The 21529-nt window shown below is 38.6% G+C and overlaps 1 protein-coding gene across 1 annotated transcript in view; it reads left to right on the top strand.

Moving 5' to 3' along the window:
- Col24a1 (collagen type XXIV alpha 1 chain) overlaps positions 1 to 21529 on the top strand; it is a 228645-nt gene that overhangs the window by 129315 nt on the left and 77801 nt on the right. Inside the window, exons 33-37 of the mRNA XM_041678738.1 lie at positions 7250 to 7303; positions 13558 to 13611; positions 13955 to 14008; positions 15275 to 15328; positions 15576 to 15683. Coding sequence (XP_041534672.1) covers positions 7250 to 7303; positions 13558 to 13611; positions 13955 to 14008; positions 15275 to 15328; positions 15576 to 15683 — 324 coding nt within the window. The remainder of the gene's footprint in view (positions 1 to 7249; positions 7304 to 13557; positions 13612 to 13954; positions 14009 to 15274; positions 15329 to 15575; positions 15684 to 21529) is intronic.

Genomic DNA, 21529 nt, shown 5'->3' with positions numbered 1-21529 from the left:
CTGTTAAAAGGGCCTTATTTATGCTTTTGAAAAAAAGGAAACTGTCTTAGTGACTCTCAGGAATGCTTTGTCTAGCTGGCCTGCTGTTCTTATGACTGTCGCATTGCCACACACACACACACACACACACACACACACACACGCAGTCACCGGCTCCATAATGAAGGCCCTGTAGTGAAGCCAGTCTCTGTATCTGATTGGCCCAGATATGAAAATATGACAGAAACGCTCCTACATCAACAATAGAAAAACACATGCAAAAAGCGTAGGTATGCTTCAGTTCTGGAGTTTCCATGGAAAGAGCATTGTGCAAAGGAAGGACTGAGAGCAGCTCCTTTCTTGCAGCTTAGTCTTTATTACCAATGACGTCATTCTTCAGGGTAGTCATGCAGATGTAAGATGCTGTAACGTGTTTCTGAGATCCATAATACAATGAAGCCTTTTCAGCCACCGGACTGATCTTATCACCAGGTAACACAAAGGTCTACAGGTGGTCTTTGTGTAATTAATTTGGATAGGAACAAGTGGAAAAAGTTACCCAAGAATAAAAGGTTCACCCTTAAACTACAACATAAGCTCACTGAACAGTAAGGGTTTACAATATGCATAATTCTTGCCTGATAAATATCTAAGATGTGGCGTTGATTTCCTATAACTAAACCTTTGATTTGCTCTCTGTTTCATGTGCTGTCCCATCACTAATGTTTATTTGACCTGAAATACTACAGTCCTTCTTTACTCTGCTTCCTGAACTATCTGAACACTCCATAGACTCCTTGAAGCTGGGAACTATTTCTTTTACCCTTTCGTCTCCTTTCCTGATGCGATGCCCAAATAGTTCATTTGCCCAATGTGTGTTTGTTAAACTTAATAAACAAAGACCATGCCCAAAGATATCATTGACATCGTCAGTAGCATTGCTCTGTGGAAACGGAATGAAGACTGACGGGGTTTTATTAGGTAAGTGTGTCAATCAAGCCGTGCTCACAGTGGAGCCGAAAACCCTATGATTTAAGTAAGGAAAGAGTTGTTACTTAAAATTTATACAAGGAAAGATTTGTTAACAAAATGACTTCATGGCACTTTAAATGTCAATGTGACGGTCACAGTGTCATGGAACTGGCAAATAAAATATAAAACAATTTATGATGCATGTAATAGATTTTGTGTCACATATTTGAACTACTAGTTCATTATAGAAATGAACAAAATAGAGAATGGCACAAAAATAAATGTATTTTATATTTTGACAATAATATAATAAGATCTATAATCTCTCTATAGCCAAAATTTAAAACTTTTTCTTCATTGTAAGGCAAGCATGTCTATTAAATAGGTCACCGTTCTTTGAGTCAGTGAACAAATAGTTATTAAGAATCTACTCTTGCCAGGCAGTGGTGGCACACGCCTTTAGTCCCAGCACTTAGGGAGACAGAGGCAGGCAGATCTTTGTGATTTCAAGGTCAGCCCGGTCTACAGAGTGAGTTCCAGGACAAATAGAGATACACAAAGAAACCCTGTCTTGAAAACCATGGAAAGGGAAAAAAAATAAAAAGAATCTGCTCTTGGTGTTTAACAGTAAGTATGAAGTTTCCAGTCTAGTGATAGAAGAAAGTATTAATTAAATGATTGTATATGTAAATAGATAATTATAAATTGAGATAAATACCAGAAAGCACAGCCATAACTCAATATCCCTGGGGAAGCAGTTCAGTGCACTGCTCAGAGACAGTCTGTGGATTCGCAAAACCCTCATAGAAAATGAAATAGTGTCTTCTTGTCACCTATTTCCTCAAATGTACTTTCAACTCTGGGATATTTATAACACCCAATAAAATATAAACATGTAAATAATTGCTACAGTAAATTGTTTAAGGAATGTTGTGAAGAAAAAGTCTGTGCATGTTCATTATAGACATTTTTAAAGAATGTCTTCTGTCTGTGCTGGATTTAATTACAGGGCAAAACAGATAGAGAAGACTAACTATGTAGGAGTTCAGATCTAGAGAATCAATGATAAATAAACTGTCATAATCTAGAGGCTCAAGAAAGCTTCCGTGAGCAGAGCCATGTGATATGAAGGGAGAGTAATAGTTATTTGAGCCAAAATGAGGAAATAGTTCCAGACCATTGGACAGAAAGCAGTTACAACACAAAAAGACCACACACAGAGTCCTATGAGCCCATTCCAAGGGATTTGTACAGTTAGCTTAAGAATAAATGGACGGCACCAGGAAGAAGGAGCAATGATGAGATTATTGTCTTATAAATCTTATCAAACCATGTAGTAGAAGGAGTCAAGAGCCAAGATCCAGATAAGATGCAGCCAACAGTCTATGATAAGCAAGCAAGAAAGAAGTGGAAAGAGGGGAAAGATTCCAAATATGTTAAAAGCAGTAGGAGATACAGAGCCTGTTTTGAAGTATGATTCCTGAGTGTCCGGCTTCTTGCATTAAAAATCATTTATTGAAGCAAGAAAGCAATGAACCATTTGGGTTGGAGAACTGAAGACTACAAATTGAGTGATGAGTTTGAGATGCCTTTGAGAAATGTTACGTTGGCTGTGGGACTCAGATCAGAGGAATTCACTAAAGTTATTAATTTGAGAGCTGAGGCTGAAGAGATGACTCAGAGCTCATGAGCACTTGCTGCTCTCGGAGAGGACCCAAGTCTGTTTCCCAGAAATCACATGGTGGCCCTCCATCACCTGTAACTGCAACTCCAGGGCATCCTATGCCTCTTCCAATCTCCAACAGTACCAGACATGCATGTGGTTCACATACATACATGTAGGCCTGCATTCACACAAACAAAGACACTATTGTTTGGAGACATACATACCGTTCCATGAAGATAGTAGAAAAGAGAGAAAAGAAAATGTCTTTCAAGAGACATGTTTGGACCAGCGAGATGACTTGGTGATAAAGCAGCGTTAGCTGGCAGCTAAGCTTGGCCACCTGAGTCTGATCCCCAGGCCACATGGTGGAAGGAGAGAGAGAGAAACTAGTCCTGTATTCTACCCTCTGATGTCCATCTGTGCTTGGTGGCTAGTGCATCCCCACACCATGCATAAACAGTCAGTGAATAAATAGTAAAAAGAATAAAGAGAATTGGGCTTCAGTTGGTCTCAGTTGGTGTTCTTTTTATTCTACAGAGGGGAACGTTTTATTCTGCAGAATATAAAATGTTCCAAGTAACTGAGCATGAAAGATGGGTTTTATAGACCACCTTTATAGATGGGCTGAAAAAATCAGAAACAAAGAGCTAAGGAGGCCTGAGAGCTTCCAAGTCACTGTCATGGTAAAGTGAGGGGAGGCAGATAGTCACAGGAAACATGCAACACCCAGACATTGCTAAGTGCACACACACAGACCGAAAGAAATGAAGCTGGCACAACAGTAACTGCTTATAAATCAACTGCCTCTAAACAGTGGCCATACTGTGGGTGACGGTTTCCAAGCTGTGACAGAAATGTTGACTATGTTGAGACAAAAACCACCTGACACACAAACCCAACATACTAGCTAACCCTTCAAGAAAGGTTTAGTGCCCATCTTCCTTTGATTCCGTTTTTTGATCATTCTAGTCCTCTTTAGCCTTTGGTTAACTCTGTGTTGGCAAATGAGTGTAGGGACAAGGTCTATTGTAAATTTAATGCAAATGTCCAGGAACCAGGACATTTTCTATAAGCAAAGTAAATTTCCGTAGATACCAAGAGAAAAAAACCAAACCTTCATTCAACAACATAATACACATTCTTTTGAATCTCACATAAAACATTCCCCAATATTGACCACACTGTGAGCTAAAATATACATCTTAATGAATTTCAAAGAATAAACATATTCTGATTCTGCTCACAGATCATAGCAGAATTAAGTTAAAAATTAAAAATAGAGACATGTTGAAAAATCTCAAAATTTCAGGATATTTAAAAATGTACTTCTAAATAATATAGTGTTAAAAGAGGAAATCTTATTACAACAACATGGCTCAGCAGGTAAAGAGGGCCAGGGCCAAGCCTGATGACCTTAGTTCAGCCCCTGGAACTCACAGTACAAAGGGAGAGCCAACTCCTAATTGTTCGCTAGCCTCTGCAAGCACACTGTGGTGCACACATATCCATAAACACGCATAAACATACACACACACAAATAACAGCAATAATGACAAAATAAAACTAGAAGAAAACTTTCAAATATCTTAACTAACTTAAAGTGAAAATGCAACCTAAAAACTTCAAGACTAAAAGGAAATTTGTAACATAAATTAAAATATATATATATATATTAGAGGGGCTAGAGAGATGGCTCAACAGTTGAGAGCACTGTCTGCTCTTCCAGAAAACTTGAGTTCAATTCCCAGCACCCACATGACAGTTCACAACTGTCTGTAACTTCAGTCCCAGAAACATGATACCCTCACACAAGCATACATGCAGGCAAAGCACCAATGTGCATAAAATAAAAAAAGTAAATGAATCATTTCTTTAAAAGAATAAAATAAATATTAAAAAGATAAATGGTTCCAAATAAATAATCTAAGCTTCAAATTAGAAATAAGAAAATTAAATATAGAGTAAGAATAATAAAGTAAATAATAAAAACAAAAGTCAAAACTAATTTTAAAAATCAATTAACCTATAAAAAGGAAGAAAAATTTCTTACTTCACAGGCAGAGAATAATAAAAAGACACAGATACAAGATACAAGAGAGAGGCCTTCACTACCGATCACATGCAAATTAAAAGGATGAGTAGCTCCTATATCCACAAACTCTGTAACTTAGAAATAATTAACCAGCTACTTAAAAGACTATTGTAACAAAATTCACTTAAAATCTGATGATTTAAACAAGTCTGTGTTGGTGAGCCACTTAAATAAATAACCAATAACTTTCCAAAACAGAAAGCAGTAGCCCTGGGTACTGATCTCCTTGACAACATCTAATAAACATTTAACAAACAAATGATGGGAATTCTCTATAGCCTGAGATGCAAGCTGGAAGACTTCTTCCTGGATTCTTCCAAGAGGCCAGAATTATCCCAGGATCAACAGACACGTACATTACAAAAAAAGAAAAGCACAGACCAGTGTCACTCGGGAACATAAATACAGAGTCCTCAGCACAAAGACAGATCTCATCTAACACCATGTATTGTATATCATGATCAAGTAGGATTTATTCCAGATATGCAAAGGGACTTTAGCATCCATTACTTTCATACTCTGAAGAAGGGACTAGAAACATGGCTCAGAGGTTAAGAGCACTCGCTGCTCTTTAAGAGGTCCTGAGTTCAATTCCCAGCAACCACATAGTGGCTCGTAACCAACTACAATGAGATCTGGTACCCTCTTCTGGCATGTAGGCATACATACCAGCAGCATATTGTATACTAGATAGATAGATAGATAGATAGATAGATAGATAGATAGATAGAGCTTTTTAAAAATAGTCCAAAAAAGAAAATACAGTGTTATAAATACATTCAGGAAAATTATTTGACAAATCCCCATTCATGGTAGAAAATGAAATATAAACTCTTAGAAAACTTGGAGTAGAATGGAAAATCTCTGATCTTAGTGAAGAACATGTATTAGGCAGAAACCTAAAATTCAGAAGTATGGATATATTTCTTTGCATTCATTTATTTGACAAAAAAAGAAGAAAGAAAAGAAATGAGCCAGCAAGTTAAAATATTCCTAGGTAATCATAAATTCATGCTGCCAAATGAAAGAAGCCAAACTAAAAAGCCTTATGGCATCTGAAAAAGGCCAGACTATAGAGACAGAGGGGGAAATCACATATTTTTTCCTTAAAGTACTTTTGTTTGACATATGTTTGCTGGGGCTGTTAAGTAGATATATGACTGCCGTGCATGTTAAATCAGGTGCATTGTGAAAGCCCTCAGCACATGGTTCTGGCTTCACTCTGTTGCTGTGATAGAACGCTCTAGCCAGAAGCACCTTAGAGGAGGAAAGAGTTTATTTCAACTTACAGGATGTGGTCTAATATTGAGGGAAAACAGGGCAGGACCTGGACACAGAAACCATGGAGAAATGCTGTTAGCTGACTCCATGGCAGATTTATGCTCGTCTCGCATCCTTGAAGAGCCTTGGACCACCTGCCTAGGGAATGGTGCCTCCCACAGTAGACTGAGCTCACCCATATCAACTAATAACCCAGACAGCCGCTCATAAACAAGCTCACATCTAAAGATAACCAGGAGAGCACCATATTTGATAATTATTGGGTATTTGATAAATATCTGTTAAATGAGTGAGTGAATTAAGAGGTAAAATGTAATAGCCCCACTTACTCTATTTTTTTTATTGATTTTTATTGAGCTCTACATTTTTCTCTGCTCCCCTCCCTGCCTCTTCCCTCCCCTTCAACCCTCCCCCAAGGTCCCCATGCTCCCAATTTACTCAGGAGATCTTGTCTTTTTCTACTTCCCATGTAGATTAGATCTATGTAAGTCTCTCTTAGGGTCCTCATTGTTGTCTAAGTTCTCTGGGATTGTGATTTGTAGGCTGGTTTTCTTTGCTTTATGTTTAAAAACCACTTATGAGTAAGTACATGTGATAATTGTCTTCCTGTGTCTGGATTACCTCACTCAAAATGATGTTTTCTAACTCCATCCATTTTCCTGCAAAATTCAAGATGTTATTAATTTTTCTGCTGTGTAGTACTACATTGTGTAAGTGTACCACATTTTCCTTATCCATTCTTCAGTCAAGGGGCATTTAGGTTGTTCCCAGGTTCTGGTTATGACAAACAATGCTGCTATGAACATAGTTGAGCACATGTCCTTGTGGCATGACTGAGCATCCTTTGGATATATACCCAAAAGTGGTATTACTGGGTCTTGAGGAAGGTTGCTTCCTAATTTTCTGAGAAATTGCCACACTGACATCCAAAGGGGCTGTACCAGGTTGCATTCCCACCAGCAATGTAGAAGTGTTCCCTTTACCCCACAGCCTCTCCAACATAAATTGTCATCATTGTTTTTGATCTTGGCCATTCTTACAGGTGTAAAATGGAATATCACTTACTCTATTTTTATTTTGACTACAGGCATAGTTTGACATCTTTCATGAGACAATACAGATGAATTAACTAAAGTTATAACTTTATTTATAAAGAGAGTAAAGTAATCAGCCAGTCAAATGGTGTTTATTAAAATGAAACTGAGATGCATGATTTATGCAAAAGCAAACTTTGATTCTCATGTCTTCAATCTACACAGGGACCTCGAGGACCACCTGGTAATGCTGGACTTCCCGGAGAGATGGGTGTGGAGGTAATGTTTTGTGATTCATGCCAATCTTTGATTTAATATGTTTACAAAGCAAAGTGAATTAGATATATGAAGCATATGTCATGAATAATAATTTCACAGCATTTTCTTTTATATCTAGAAAATACACCCTGACTTAAATGGCAGAAACAATGTGTAGAGATAATTTCATACATACAAAGCTCTCCTCTAAGAATTAGTTCACTGAAATGATTGAACAAAAAGTGAAAAAAAATTTCCCTTCACTCATGAGAACTGATTTAATAGCTCTCCATTCTAGGAGACGACGCCCTTTAGAGAATGGGGAGTTTTGAAGTCACCCTATGTACGATAGCATTTGGAATAATAAACCACATTGATTATAATTATGCAAGCCAATCACTTCATTTCTGTTTCTTACTCTAGTAGTCAAACTGCATACATTACCCCCACTTCCCTGGCATCTGTGAAAGTTCTAACGTCTATCTATCTATCTATCTATCTATCTATCTATCTATCTATCTATCTATCTACTATCTCTGTCTATCATCTATCTATCTGTCTGTCTCTCTCTATATATATATATATATATATATATATATATGTCTATCACCTATCTATCTACATCTGTCTGTCTATCTCTGTCTATTACCTGTCTATCTAGCTATCTAGCTAACTATTATCTATCTATCTATCTATCTATCTCTATCCTCTCTCTCTCTCTCTCTCTCTCTCTCTCTCTCTCTCTCTAGCTATCATCTATCTATCCCTATCTTCTCATTAGCCTTTTGCAGACTCATATAACTTCCCTGGTTTTGCTGTAAGTCAGGTTTCTCTTCTTACATCACTTATTGAAGTCTGGACATGTTTTATGAATCCACCTCGGTAGCCCACTAACATCTCAGAGGCAAAAATCTGTATGCTCTTATGCTTCTTTTTTCTAGACATGAAACTCACTGCTTTTCTAATCTGCTTTTATGAGACAGAGTCACCCTAAGCTACTCCTGCTTTGCCCTCTCATTATCTTTTCTCTTTGAATAGCCAGAGCTGCCTTATGTGTATCCTTCCCTCTTTAGGTCTCCCACAAAAGGGGATTCCTCCACCTTTATGCCTTGCCTCTTGCAGCTCCCCTCAGACCCTCTGCTGCTCATCGCCAGTTTATCTTTATTGTATCATTCTTCAGATTCCTTAAGAGTTCCATAACCTTTCCAATAAATATCCACTTCTTTATTTGAAATTTATTATAAAAATCACTCAGCACCAGATGATGGTGGCGCACGCCTTTAATCCCAGTACTTGGGAGGCAGAGGCAGGCAGATCTCTATGAGTTCAAGGCCATCCTGATCTACAGAGTTAGTTCCAGGATAGCTAGAACTGGTACAGAGGAATCCTGTCTCAATAAAACAAAACAAAACAAATACACATCAAAATTAACCAATTTTAAAACAAACATGTTCTATATGGTCTACTTCTTGCAGATCTATTCTTTATTAATTACTCTTTATAAGATTTTATTCTGCTCCTGGCTTGGAGACCTAGTTCCCCTTCCTTGACTATGCCATGCCTCTCACTGTGCACTTAACTGGAGATGCAAAAATGCATTTAAGGTCACCGATTCCTTTATAAGCTAATAATCTGTTTCAGAGTACAGTTAACATCAGTAATCATTATACTGCAATGGATTAGGGTCAGTAATGCAGATATTGACAGGAAGGTAAAGGAGAAAGCAATTGCTGCTTTACCCTACCCGGGGGAGGAGAAAAATAAGACATGTCTATTGAAACATAAAAAATGAGATTGACTTGGAGAGATAAGTATACAAGGGACATAACCTAAACACAATAAAGGCAATATTCAGTAAGCCAATAATCAACATCAGATTAAATGGGGAAAAACTCAAAGTGATGCCACTAAAATCAGGAATAAGACAAGACTGACCACTCATTCAATATCTATTCAATATAGTACTTGAAGTTCTAGCTAGAGCGATAAAACAACTAAGGGAGATAAAGGAATACAAATTGGAAAAGAATAAGTCAAAGTATTGATATTTGCAGATAATAAGATAGTGTACATATGTGACTCCAAAAAATATCTATCAGGGAACTCCTACAGTGGATAAACATCTTCAGCGAAGTGACTGAATAAAAGATTGACTCAAAACACCAATAGCCCTTCTATATACAAATGATGAACAGGTAGAGAAAGAAATCAGGGAAACAACTTTCACAATCACCTCAAATAACATAAAATATCTTGGTATAACTGTAACCAAGCAAGTGAAAGATCTGTATGACAAGAACTTTAAATCTTTGGCGAGAGAAATTAGAGAGGATGTCAGAAGATGGAAAGATCTCCTATTCTCGTGGATCAGTAGGCTTAACATAGTAAAAATGGTCATCTTACCAAAAGCAATCTACAGATTCAACACAATCCCCATCAAAATCTCAACACAATTCTTTACATACCCAGAAAGAACAATATTTGACTTCATATGGAAAAATAAAAAGCCCAGAATAACTAAAACAATCTGTATAATAAAAGAACTTCTGGAGCTACCACCACACCTGACCCAAAGCTGTACTACAGAGCTATAGTAATAAAAACCACATTGTTCCGCATAAAGCAGACAGATTGATAAATGGGATCAAAACAAAGAGCCAGACGTAAATCCAAACACCTATGACAAGTGACATGTATGCTTGAGAGAACATAGAGTAAGAAGAACACTCCTCCACTGCTGGTGGGAGTACAAACTTGTACAGTCACTTTGGAAATCAATACGGTGGTTTCTTAGAAAATTTGGAACTCATCTACCTCAAGACCCAATGATACCACTCTTGGGCAGAACCTGGAAACAAACTAGATGTTCCTCAACCTAAGAAGTGATAAAGAAAATGCAGTCCATGTGTACCAGGTACTACCACTCAGATGTTAGAAAACAATTACACCATGAAATTTGCAGGCAAATGAATAGAACTAGAAAAAAAAATTATCCTAAGTGAGGTAACCCAGACTCAGAAATACAGGCATGGTATATATTCACTTGTAAGTAGATATTAGCTGTAAAGTATAGGATATGTATGCTACAATCCGCAGACACATAGAGTAACAAGGAGGAATCAAGGGAGAACCCTTGGATCTCCCAGAGTGGTCAAGGACACCACAGGAAAACCCACAGAAACAACTAACCAGGGCTCATAGGGGTTCACAGAGATTCAATTGACTGCCAGGGAGCCTGCATGGGACTGACTTATGCCCTCTGCATAGATGTAACAGTTGTGTAGCTTGGTCCTCTTATGGGACTCCTAAGAGTGGGAGCAGGTGCTGTCTCTGACTCTTTTGCTGGCTTTTGGGACCCTATCCCTCATACTGGGTTGCCTGGTCCAGCCTTAATATGAGAGGAGTGGCCAGTGTTCCTACAACTTCATATGCCATGGTTGGTTGATATCTAGAAGAAGTTTGACCTCTTCTGAATAGAGACAGCAGGTGTGGATAGAGGAAGGCAGAAAGGAACAACTGGGAGGAGAGGAGGGAGGGAGGGATGTAAAAAAAAGTAATAATAATTTTTTAAATCATTTCAATTTTTAAAAAAAGAAAAAGAAGAAATTAAACTAATAAGAAAGAAGCTTTAGTGATAGGAGAAAGGGCACTAGAGATGCAAGAGTCCCAGGAAGAAGGATGGTCTTAGGGAGAGCCTAAGAATATGGAGCTGTGTGAAATATTTGATGTTTCGTGCCACAAGAGAACGGTAACTAATTAGAGGAGAACCTTGAAAGGTCTCATGTACTCTCTTAAAAAGCTTGAACTTTCTGTCTTGGCCTATTATAAGATTATATAAACAAGACAGTGGTGAAATCAGAACCATATTTTGGAAAAAATTAATCCTAACAGCTGAACGAGAAATGTTTTTCAGCAAATACAAGTAAGGACAGATCTACCTATGAAGAGGTCGTTGAAGGCAGTCACGGTGGCACAGCTTGAGAAACAGTGAGGTCCAAGGCAGCTTGAGTTGTGCTGTGAGTCCCTGTCTGAAAGAAAGGAAGGAAGAGAGGGGGAGGGATGGAAGGAGGGAGGGGATAGAAGGAGGAGAGGAGAAGGTAAGGAGGGAGGGGAGGGGAGGAGGGGAAAGGGGAGGAGGAGGCCAGTAAACCGAAGTGATAGACACATACAGATACTTGTTACAGAAATTTCACAGCTTCTTTATATATGGAAGCAATCAGAAAGAGGAATCAAACCATCCTGATATTTCTAGGTGATGTGACAGATGTGGCCATACTTCTTCCTGAGTCCGGAAGAAGGCTGTGAGGGAGCAAAGGCCACAGTCCGCTTGTCCAACCAAGGCTAAAACTTCTGAAGAGCAGAGCTGGCTTAGATTTGACTAAATATAACGCTGATGGTCATACTGTGCCTCATCCCCAGCCTAAAGCATGCACGGGGTACTGAACTTCAGAGCTTTCAAGAGATTGAGTCTGTTGTGATAAGGATGCGAAGTGGCACTGAGAGTCTGAGAAAAAAGCGATGCCTTTGAGGAGTGGTGGGAGGCAGTGGGAGAGCGCCCGCTAGCAAGAGGAAAAGGAGCTGAGCTGCGCGCAGGCGCTCTGCAGAGGACCCAGGAGGACCCTGCCTCTGATGAAGCCTGACCATTGAAGTGCCCTGAGCCACTAGCAGCATTTTCAAACTCTGCTGCCTCCACAGACCTGCACAGTTTCATAAGGCGGGTCCAGTCATTCTCTAAAATTCACAACTGAAGAGACTAAGGCGCTAGCTAGGAGTAATCTCAATCTCAGATCAAAGCATGGGTGCTCTGCCTTCACATTCTGGGCTGTGGAAGTAAATACCAAGGAACCAGAAAACAAAAGGCCTAATTTCTTCTAAGCAGTGGGACTGGACTTTTTTCTTTTACTTTCCTTTCATTTCCTTTTTTTTTTTTTTTTTTTTTTTTTTTTGTAACAGGTATTCTCTGTGTAGCCTTGGCTATCCTGGAACTCACTTTGTAGACCAGACTGGTCTCTAACTCAGAGATCTGCCTGCCTCCTCCTCCTGAGTGCTGGGATTAAAGGCATGCACCACCACCGCCTGGCCAGGAACTGGACTTTCATTATCTGCTCACCTCTTCTATTGTGTACCTACTTTTTATTTTATTTCACTTTGAGAAATGGTAAATGTGGGTTGCAGAGGTTTTATGAAAAAGAAAAATTGAACCTCCTCCCATCTAAAATACTATTAAATAATGTGAACAATATTTTAATTTCTAATAATCATAAAAAGTCTGATGCGCACAACAGAAATATTGAAGAATTTCTGGAAAGAAACAGAGAAGAGCAGAAAAAAAGGGGGGGGAGGCCCACAGTTTCACCCTAAGCTAAAGACCTATTGGCCTTTGTTAGTTTCAGGGGGAAGGGGAGACAGTTTCTCTAAGAATTTTGCCCTTGGCCAGTCGACCTCTCTCCAGCAGAAGACCACACATCCAAAATGTGTGGCAGAACTAGTTATCTCTAAGGATTTCTCTTTAAAAATGTGTAGGTCAGGGTGGGGGGTGAATTGGGAAAACATTGGGAAAGACGGGTGAATATGATCAACACGTACACTAAACTCTCAGTGAACCAGTAAGATGGATGGACAGGGAAACTGGAGAAAGAGGCCTGGGAAGCATTTGGAGGATGCGGAGAACACACTTCTACTGCCGGGCGACACACACAACACAGCAGCCGCTGCTCAAGTTTCAGAGACAAAGATTGCGAGAAATGATATGTTTTCAAGGTCTAAATAATCAAAAAGGTCGCCCAACGAAGCTAGGCTCACCAATAAAGACTGGAAAAATAATTCAGTACATCTGTATCTCCTTTTCAGTGTGACAACCTCATCATCAATTCAAATAGTGGATTTTATTTTTAATAATGAAAAGATTAATTGATCTTAAAAAAGCGGGTTTCAGTGGGCGCAGTAGGAAGGAATGTGATAATCAAAAGCACAACTTTGAAGCCAGGGATGGATAACTCGAAATTGTAGGAAGTAGATTATTTCACATCTTCTAATGTCTCAAAGATGAAAACTTGGGGGAGAAATGTTCTTTATTGTCCTGGTTTCAAGCAAAGCTCTTCTTGACATTTGAACTGTTAAAGAATCCCAGAAAATACCTGTCTTAAGCATTGAAGTGTGTGGAGGCAGGGAAAGCCCTTTTTTGCACACAGACTCTAACCTTTAAGCTGAAACCCAAACCACTTTCTTATGGGATTGGTCCAGCCTTTATAACATGTCAAATCATTCTCTTTTAGGGACTTCCAGGCACTGAGGGAGAATCTGGCCTGCAAGGTGAACCAGGCGCTAAGGTAACTGCCCTGAAGTGTACGAGAGAGGGACATCTCTAACCTAACACCCACACTTGCCCCTGGTTGAATGAACACCATTCTTTTGGAGGGTACAAGGTAGAGACAGGGTCTCACTGTGTTGTCCTCGCTGTCCTGGAACTTACTACGTAGAGCAGGCTGGCCTTGAACTCACAGAGATCCACCGTCTGCCTCCAGAGTGCTGGGATTAAAGGTGTGCACCGCCAGGCCTGGTGACAAACACCGTGGTGAAGGCAGATAAAGGCCATCACAGCTGAACTACTTTGGATGATGCCCCTTATAATATGTATTCCTGTGATGCCGAGGCTGCCCTTTGTCTCTTCAGGGAGATATTGGACCTTCCGGCAGCACCGGAGCAACTGGGGAGCCAGGGTCACGTGTGAGTACCTACAACAAACAAATTTAATGTACTGACCCGCTTGTTTGGGGAGACTCAAAATTTAACTACCCTAGATACATCAAAAAGATGATTATTCAAATTACTACAAAATGTATCATGAATCTCAGAACTATACACAAAACCCTATTTGCATTCTAAGTTTGGCATTTAGAATCCTAAGTGACTTTTCTAAAAACCTGATGTGTTCTGAAGATCCTTGCCAAAAATGTGTGGTCACATGGTTATTGCTTACCATTGCATGAAGAGGAAATTCACAAATCTTTGATCAACACTTCAGGACATTTTCTAGCCTAACAGGCAGATGAAAGACTAAAATGTGATGTGATTTTTTTTCCAAATAACCCATAAAAGTATTTTATTTGCATGTATTATGTGATGTGTTTTTTAAAGCCACCCCAGGGCCATATGAAACTAATGGGATACAAGGCAATTTTTAGGAGCAGCTGTAATTTGATATCTTAGAAAGGTTATGATAATATAGACAGGCATTACGACATGATAAGTTGTTTTTCTCCCATATAATGATGTTCAAGGTAATTTTTTAAAGTCTTTGTTCACTAACAGATAAAGTAGAGATATTTATTTTTGTATTTGATTTGTTGACTTGGATTTTCCTTTTGGGGTGGGCAGTAGGGGTCAGCTTCATTCAGGGGTCATTAATAGGAACGATGTTGTGCTATTAGTTAGTACTAAATTAATCACTTAGTTCTAAACAGCAACTCTGCCTTTACAACTTCATAAGGTATGGTCTGTGTTTTTGCAAGTTTCGTATCTAAAAGGTGGTTTATTGAGGTCACTTGGCCATAATCTTTGCATCTCTGAAGGGAGAAAATTCAGAAACTAAAAGTCTGGTAAAATGATTATGACTGAATTTTGTTATATTAGCTATGCAACTTTGTTATATCAAGGCACTGCATTTCATGCGATGGCAGTGTTTGCATTCTTGATGTCAGAAGCACATTCTAGCTATATTTATTTCCAGACACCTGATTAAATGTATTAGTATTCTAGAAACACATTGTATGTGAATTTACAACCATGACTATCTTAGGTACCTCCAAAGCTCTTCCAGGCAGATCAAATCATTTTATTATACTGTTGGGACTCCTTTAGAGATAATGATTGAAGTAGAAACAAACAACTACAAATTAGTTACTTCCTACACCTTCTAGGAACAAAATGTAAAATAAGGTCAGTGCGAGAGCCAAAAATAAATCTTGCTTTTTCTGCTACAAAACAAAACAGGGAGAACCAGGAGCTCCTGGAGAAGAAGGTCTCCAAGGAAAAGATGGATCAAAGGTAATATATACCTCCCAAGTCCTGGTATTATGGTAGGTTTCAGTCGATGCTGGAGATCAACCCCCCACCAGGCAGGCATTGCATGTGCTGGACAAACACTGCAGCAGCTGAGCTACATCCCAGCCCTAAGCTATCACTTTAAATATCATGCTTGATTACTACTGCATGTCAAATAAACATATACTTATTACATGACATAATTATTTCACCGCGTTCTTAAAAATAAATCCTTTTCATTGGATTCCAGGGGGCTCCAGGAGGAAGCGGACTTCCTGGAGAGGATGGAGACAAAGGAGAGATGGGCTCACCAGGAACAACGGGGCCCTGGGGTAGAGCAGGTCAAATGGGTCTTCCAGTAAGTACTGCTGGGTCCACTTAACTCAGTGCCACGTGTACAGATAAACACATGGTCTCATGTCAAACACACCACACATACAAAGACATGCACGGGCATATGCACACACACACACACTTTCACCTTTATATCTACAGGGTGGCTGGAGATGTCAAACCGTGTCTTAAATGAATGACTAAACAAGGTATTACTTGTTCTCAGATACAAAAGGGGAAAGACACTTTTACATAAACAGCTGAATTTCTGTCATAAAGCTTTTGATGGGGAGAATCTTCTGTTGTCTCGAACTTTGTGTGTGTGAATATTCTGCATCTTTGTTCATAGAGCCCAAGTTCTTGTTATAGAATAACAACTTGGCCCCCATGTTAAGATTCTTTGTAAGCAAGATACACTACCAATACCAGCTCCTAAATTACATTGTTTTAAGGGAAATTCTAAATTTTATAGTTAAAAAAATTTCTCGCCTTGAGACAAATGTCAAATGTGAATAATGAGGGCAGTTGCAAAGGATGCTTGTGACACTCTTCCATGTGAGTGTTCCAGTCTTCGGGGTAGCTGTTCAGTTAAAGCTTTACGGTTGCCTTTTATCTGACATGTTTAAGCAAGGGGGGGGGGGTGGTATTTCATATTTACAGCTCTAAAGTTTCTTGACTTTAGAGACTCTTCTTTCCTTGGTAGAAGAATCCCAATGAATATATATATATATTTTCTTTCCAAATAATATGTGATAGCCCAAGCATATTTCAAACTGAAATCTAAAGAATGAGGGTAAAGAGGCCGGAGAGATGGCTCAGCAGTTAATAGCTCTTGCTGCTCTTGAAGAGGACCCGGGCTTGGTTCCTCGCACCCACATGGAAATTCATAGCCATTCTCTGTAACTCCAGTTCCAGGGGATTCGATGTTCTCTTCTAACCTTTGCAGGCCCCAAGCATGAACCTGATGTGCATACATATATGCAGGCAAAACACTTGTGTACATAAATTGATTAACTAATTAATTAAAGAAAAAAGAATGTGGATAAAGCAGAAACATCACTGTGTTTAAATATTAGTACATGGAAATTGCTCCTTCCATTGTAAACATCATGGTAAATTGCCTATTTCTCCTCTGCCCTGACATCTAAACAAAGCACACACAATGCCTTAAGGCTCCTCCCTGAGTTTACCCAATGTGAACTCACCCACTTCTCTCGTAGAATCCTCCTAACAATCTATATATGTGACCAGTCCTCATTGCACCAGACAGAAATCCAGTCTCACAGCACTGGAAGAGATGCAGAGTTGACAGCAATTCCTTTATTCTCTGCTTTCGGCATCCCCTAAACTCCCTGAAAGGCTCACTTTGTGTCCTGGGTTTTTACCTTCCTAGGGTTCTCATTGGTTTCCATCATTTTTAGAGAATTGACTTTTTTTCCCCATTAGCATCAGGGCTAGACCCATAAAGAAGCAAACTAGCCGGTGGCAAGGAATTGTGATTCCTGCTCATTCTTGACAAACGGACGTTCTTCAGTGCTGGGCATGTGGCATAGAGAGAAGGTATCTCTTTGTTAAGCGTGCACAGGTGGCTTTTCTCTCCAGCATGTGTACACACACACACTCATATAGTGTGTTTGTCCATATGTATACATGTATATATGTGTGTTTATATATGTATATACACATATATAAAGATTATATGTATATATCTCCAGTAACTGACACTTCAGCATGGATTCCTAAAACAACTAGCTTGAAGATAGAACGAGAAGAGAAGACTCCAAGTGCCCCACAGCACAGCATCCGCAGGACTCTGAGGTTGATGCCATGTGACAGCTGGGGGTGGGGAGAGCAGAGATGGAACAGAGGCTCCACACAGAGCATGGAAAATGATAAACACAGATCCCATCTGCGTCCTAATGTCTCCCAGGACCAATCCTGCCCAGAACACATCTTTGTTACTTTTTTCTTTTAGCAACAACACATGTGTGTTTCTTTTTTATTCTTTTTGTTGTTCTCTTTGGAATTTTAAATGCCTTTCAGATTATAAACTCAATAAAAAATACCGTGGCAGATTTTTTTCAAAAGAATTTTATGATCCAAGGAACTATTGCTTAATCAGGCAGCCTGATGTTGGTTTTATTTTGCACTTTTAAAATTGTTCCTTAGGCAATGTCACAAAGATGCTACCTTGATTTCTACAAAATAAACAAGGAAACGAATGAAAGAAAAATCGCTTTTTTATTTTTTCAAAAAGAGAACCTTTTCATCGTGGAAGACTGAAAATGAGATCTGTGTTGAGGAAACAAATGAGGAAAACATCAATTGACGAATTCAAAATCCAAGCTGTTGCTTCTCTGGGCAGAAGACAAAACATGCATATTTTATGCATGAATTCTATCCTAAAATGCTCGGTCGCCTGAATGCATATCTCTGCTAGAAAGGAAACATCTGTCTAACTTATGTTTGGTCATCCACAGCTGAAGAGTCTACCACAGTGGTATCTCAGCTCTAAACACATGTGCAGCTATGAATTCCAAAGTGGAGCATATTCAAATGAGGTTATGTTGTTTTTTTTTCCGTTAGTGCAAAATTCAGTTAGACTTAAATATGCTTTTTTGATCTGTTTAACTTAGAATGAGCATTTCCTTGGAATACTGATTCATTAGGAATTTGTGGTTGGTGGTATTAAGGGACATTCAGGGATAAAGGATATCTTATTCTTACCACCTGAGTGTTTTCTGTGGGGTTAAGGTTTTGTTTTGAATTGTTTTATCCTAAGTATCTTAGATATAGAAATCCTACCCTGCCCACTGTTTTCAAACCACTGAAGCGCTGCATCACTGGGAAAGCGAGTCTCTGTCTTATACTTTACAGTAGAGAGGGGAGGGCCAGGATACACCAAGCTTAGGGTGGGAAGAGGGGATTTGAGAGTTGAGTTTGAGTCCATATAGTTTGAGATGTTTATTAGAAATTCAAAAAGAGATGTCATTGGGTAGATTGATCAGGACAGGAATCATGAGCATACAGGTGGCATTTAGCAGCATTTAACAGCATGAGGATTGGTGAGACCACCTAAGAGGGTAAAAGAGAAGAGACCTCTGCAGTATTAAAACGTTACACAGAGGACGGGACCGCTTTATCTGAGATGTAAGTGGAAAATCAGGGAAACATGTTGCAATGAAAACAGAGGCTTTAAAAGGTTCTCAGTATTTAAAAAAAAAGTATTTCAAATAAAATAATCAATGGCTTTGACCCTACAGAGGTCAATTTCAGTGGTGGGAACAAAAACCCAACTGGAGAGAGATGAGAGATTGGATCCGTGATTGGAAGAATGAGCACAACTTTCAAAAAGCTTTGCTATAAGAGCAGGGAACCAGGAAAAATGGTTCTGTTCAGAAGTAAATAAACGAATGTGTGATGAATGAGTGGATGAATGGATGAATAAGGAGGCACAGAAGCTTGAGGAGCTTTAAACCTATATGAATGGAGTTGGGGATGCCCCATTGAGGAGAAACCCTGATAGCACAGTGAGTGGGCTCTCTCAGAAGGATGGGTGTTGGGTAAATTGAGTAGGCCTGGGATCCAGAGCAGAAGGAGGAGCTGGCCTCACCTGCCTCACCCAGGGAAAGGACCCTTCTTTCTCTGCCAGAGAAAGGAGGCAGAAGCTGTGTGTGAATAAACAGGAGATGTAGGTGAGGTTTGGGAAGATAACTTCACCTCCTAATTTGATCACCAGTGTATCTTAATGAACTGTGAGACAAGATTGTTAACTTGAAAATGAGGTGAGATTGGAGGTTTAAAAATAGAGATAAGTGTGCAATTTATCTCCAGAGAAAAGACTCAGTTTTAGAGTTTGCTATCCAAGTCAACACCTTCATTTTACTCATGCACTGCAGACCCACAAATTATGAGTGTTTCTGTAAGCAAGTGATGGCTGAACTGAAATGTTGTTGGCAGGTAACATCACCACTTGTCGGCAGGTCTGTAGGTATGTGAACCTACTCCATCTAAAATACTGACACACCTAGATGGTGTACGAATTCCCTCACACCAGTACTATACCAAAAAGTTACCATCTTAAAGCATTGTAAACGTGAGTCACATAAAATTTAGCACAGAAAAATAGCCACCCCAGTAGATGACACAAAGAACATTTAGTAAAACTTAATATTAACACTTTCACTGTTAATGCTTAATGGAGAAATACCAAAAAATGAGCTAAGATTGAAACTTCTCCTTTCTTACCATATGACTCAGATTAATATTGATAATAATATTTATATAAAATAAATAGAAGTACTTGTATAACAAAACAATATAGATAATTTATAAATTATAATTAGTAAAGATTTATCATGATGTCAAATGAAGCATTAATATTGCCAACACCAATTACTTACAAAACTATTTCCAAATAGAATTTTGATTATAATCAGCAACCAAACTAAGCTCCTTGGACTAGGTCTTAACATAATATCAGTAAAATTTTGTATATTTTTATAATCTGAGAACAACACAACCTAAATAGAACCTAGAAGACTTAAATATATGAACAAAGATTTAACATTCATGAGCAGGAAGACCTCTTATTGTGAAATCATTTCTTTTCTAAGTCAGTTTACATTTATTATAATGTCAGTGGAAAATCACTGTGGGATATTTTGTATGACTTGATTTATAAAAACCAACTCAAAGTTTGTACTGAAGATTAAAGAACCAATATTAAGAAAGCTTTAGAAAGACAGTTTGGGATGCATGGAAAGTGAGCCAAATGAGACAGTATATCTACATGACATCAGAGCATTATTAAGGTGACCATGATATGGTTAATTTTATAGAGTTTACTGTATCAATAGAAAATATCGTAGAAAAGGATTGGAGGCTTTGGAACTTGATCATTTTATTACATATTATGTATTAATAAGGAAAAACACATACAGTAAACTGTAGTATTATAACCAATTGTCCATATAGGAAAAAAAATCTCTTACACACACACACACACACATACACACACACACTAGCTAAATACAAGCCAACAATTCCACGTGAGAAGAAAAAATTTCAAAAAAAAACTCTTGGCAAGATCATGCACAGATATACGTATTGCAACATTATCAAGGAGAAGGAAATTTATATAGGAAATGTGGTTAAACTGTGGTTTGACCATAATATGGAATCCTGTAGGGTAAAAAATGTGAACAGATGAAAGATACAATGGATAATGGCAAAAGCAAAAAGAATCAGAATGCCGGAAGAGTCAGAAGACATCAAGGACAACACCGCTCAAAGTTTAAAGATGCAGAATAATGACATACGGCATGAGGATCAGGAGGAATGCCATCATATGTGAAGAAATGCCTGGGAATAGCAGAGAGTCCCAGACAATGATCGTACTGCCCACCCTCTGTAAAAAGTGTATATGTATGTATGTATGTATGTATGTATATATATATATGTATGTATATATATAGAGAGAGACATATGTGTGTGATTATATATATAAAGACATATATAAATATATATCTATAATTGTGCAGGTGTTACTGCATAATGCTCAAAGGGCAGAAGTTCGTGAAAAGTACCTTTATTGAGCCCTTCATTATAAACCAGTATTTTCCAAGCATTATGTGCACTGTAATCTCACTGGGTCTTAAGAACCCTTTCAAGAGTTTTTTTTTGTTTTTTATTTTTGTTTGTTTTGGTTTTTTATCCTTTTTATTTAAGGAGTAAATAGAGTCCTGCTTTTTTTTTAAAAAAAAAACTTTTTAAATGTCGGCATTTATCTCAAAGAATCACTGGTCTGGTTCGAGGCCTCTGCTGCACCGTCGTCGCTGGGCCTTCACCTGGACTCTTCCTGGGCATCCT

Source organism: Microtus oregoni, unplaced genomic scaffold (genome assembly GCF_018167655.1).
Source record: "Microtus oregoni isolate MIOR12 unplaced genomic scaffold, Mior012 000000F_ref0000247, whole genome shotgun sequence".
NCBI classification, from domain to species: domain Eukaryota; kingdom Metazoa; phylum Chordata; class Mammalia; order Rodentia; family Cricetidae; genus Microtus; species Microtus oregoni.
This window is presented reverse-complemented; position numbering and strand designations above follow the sequence as displayed.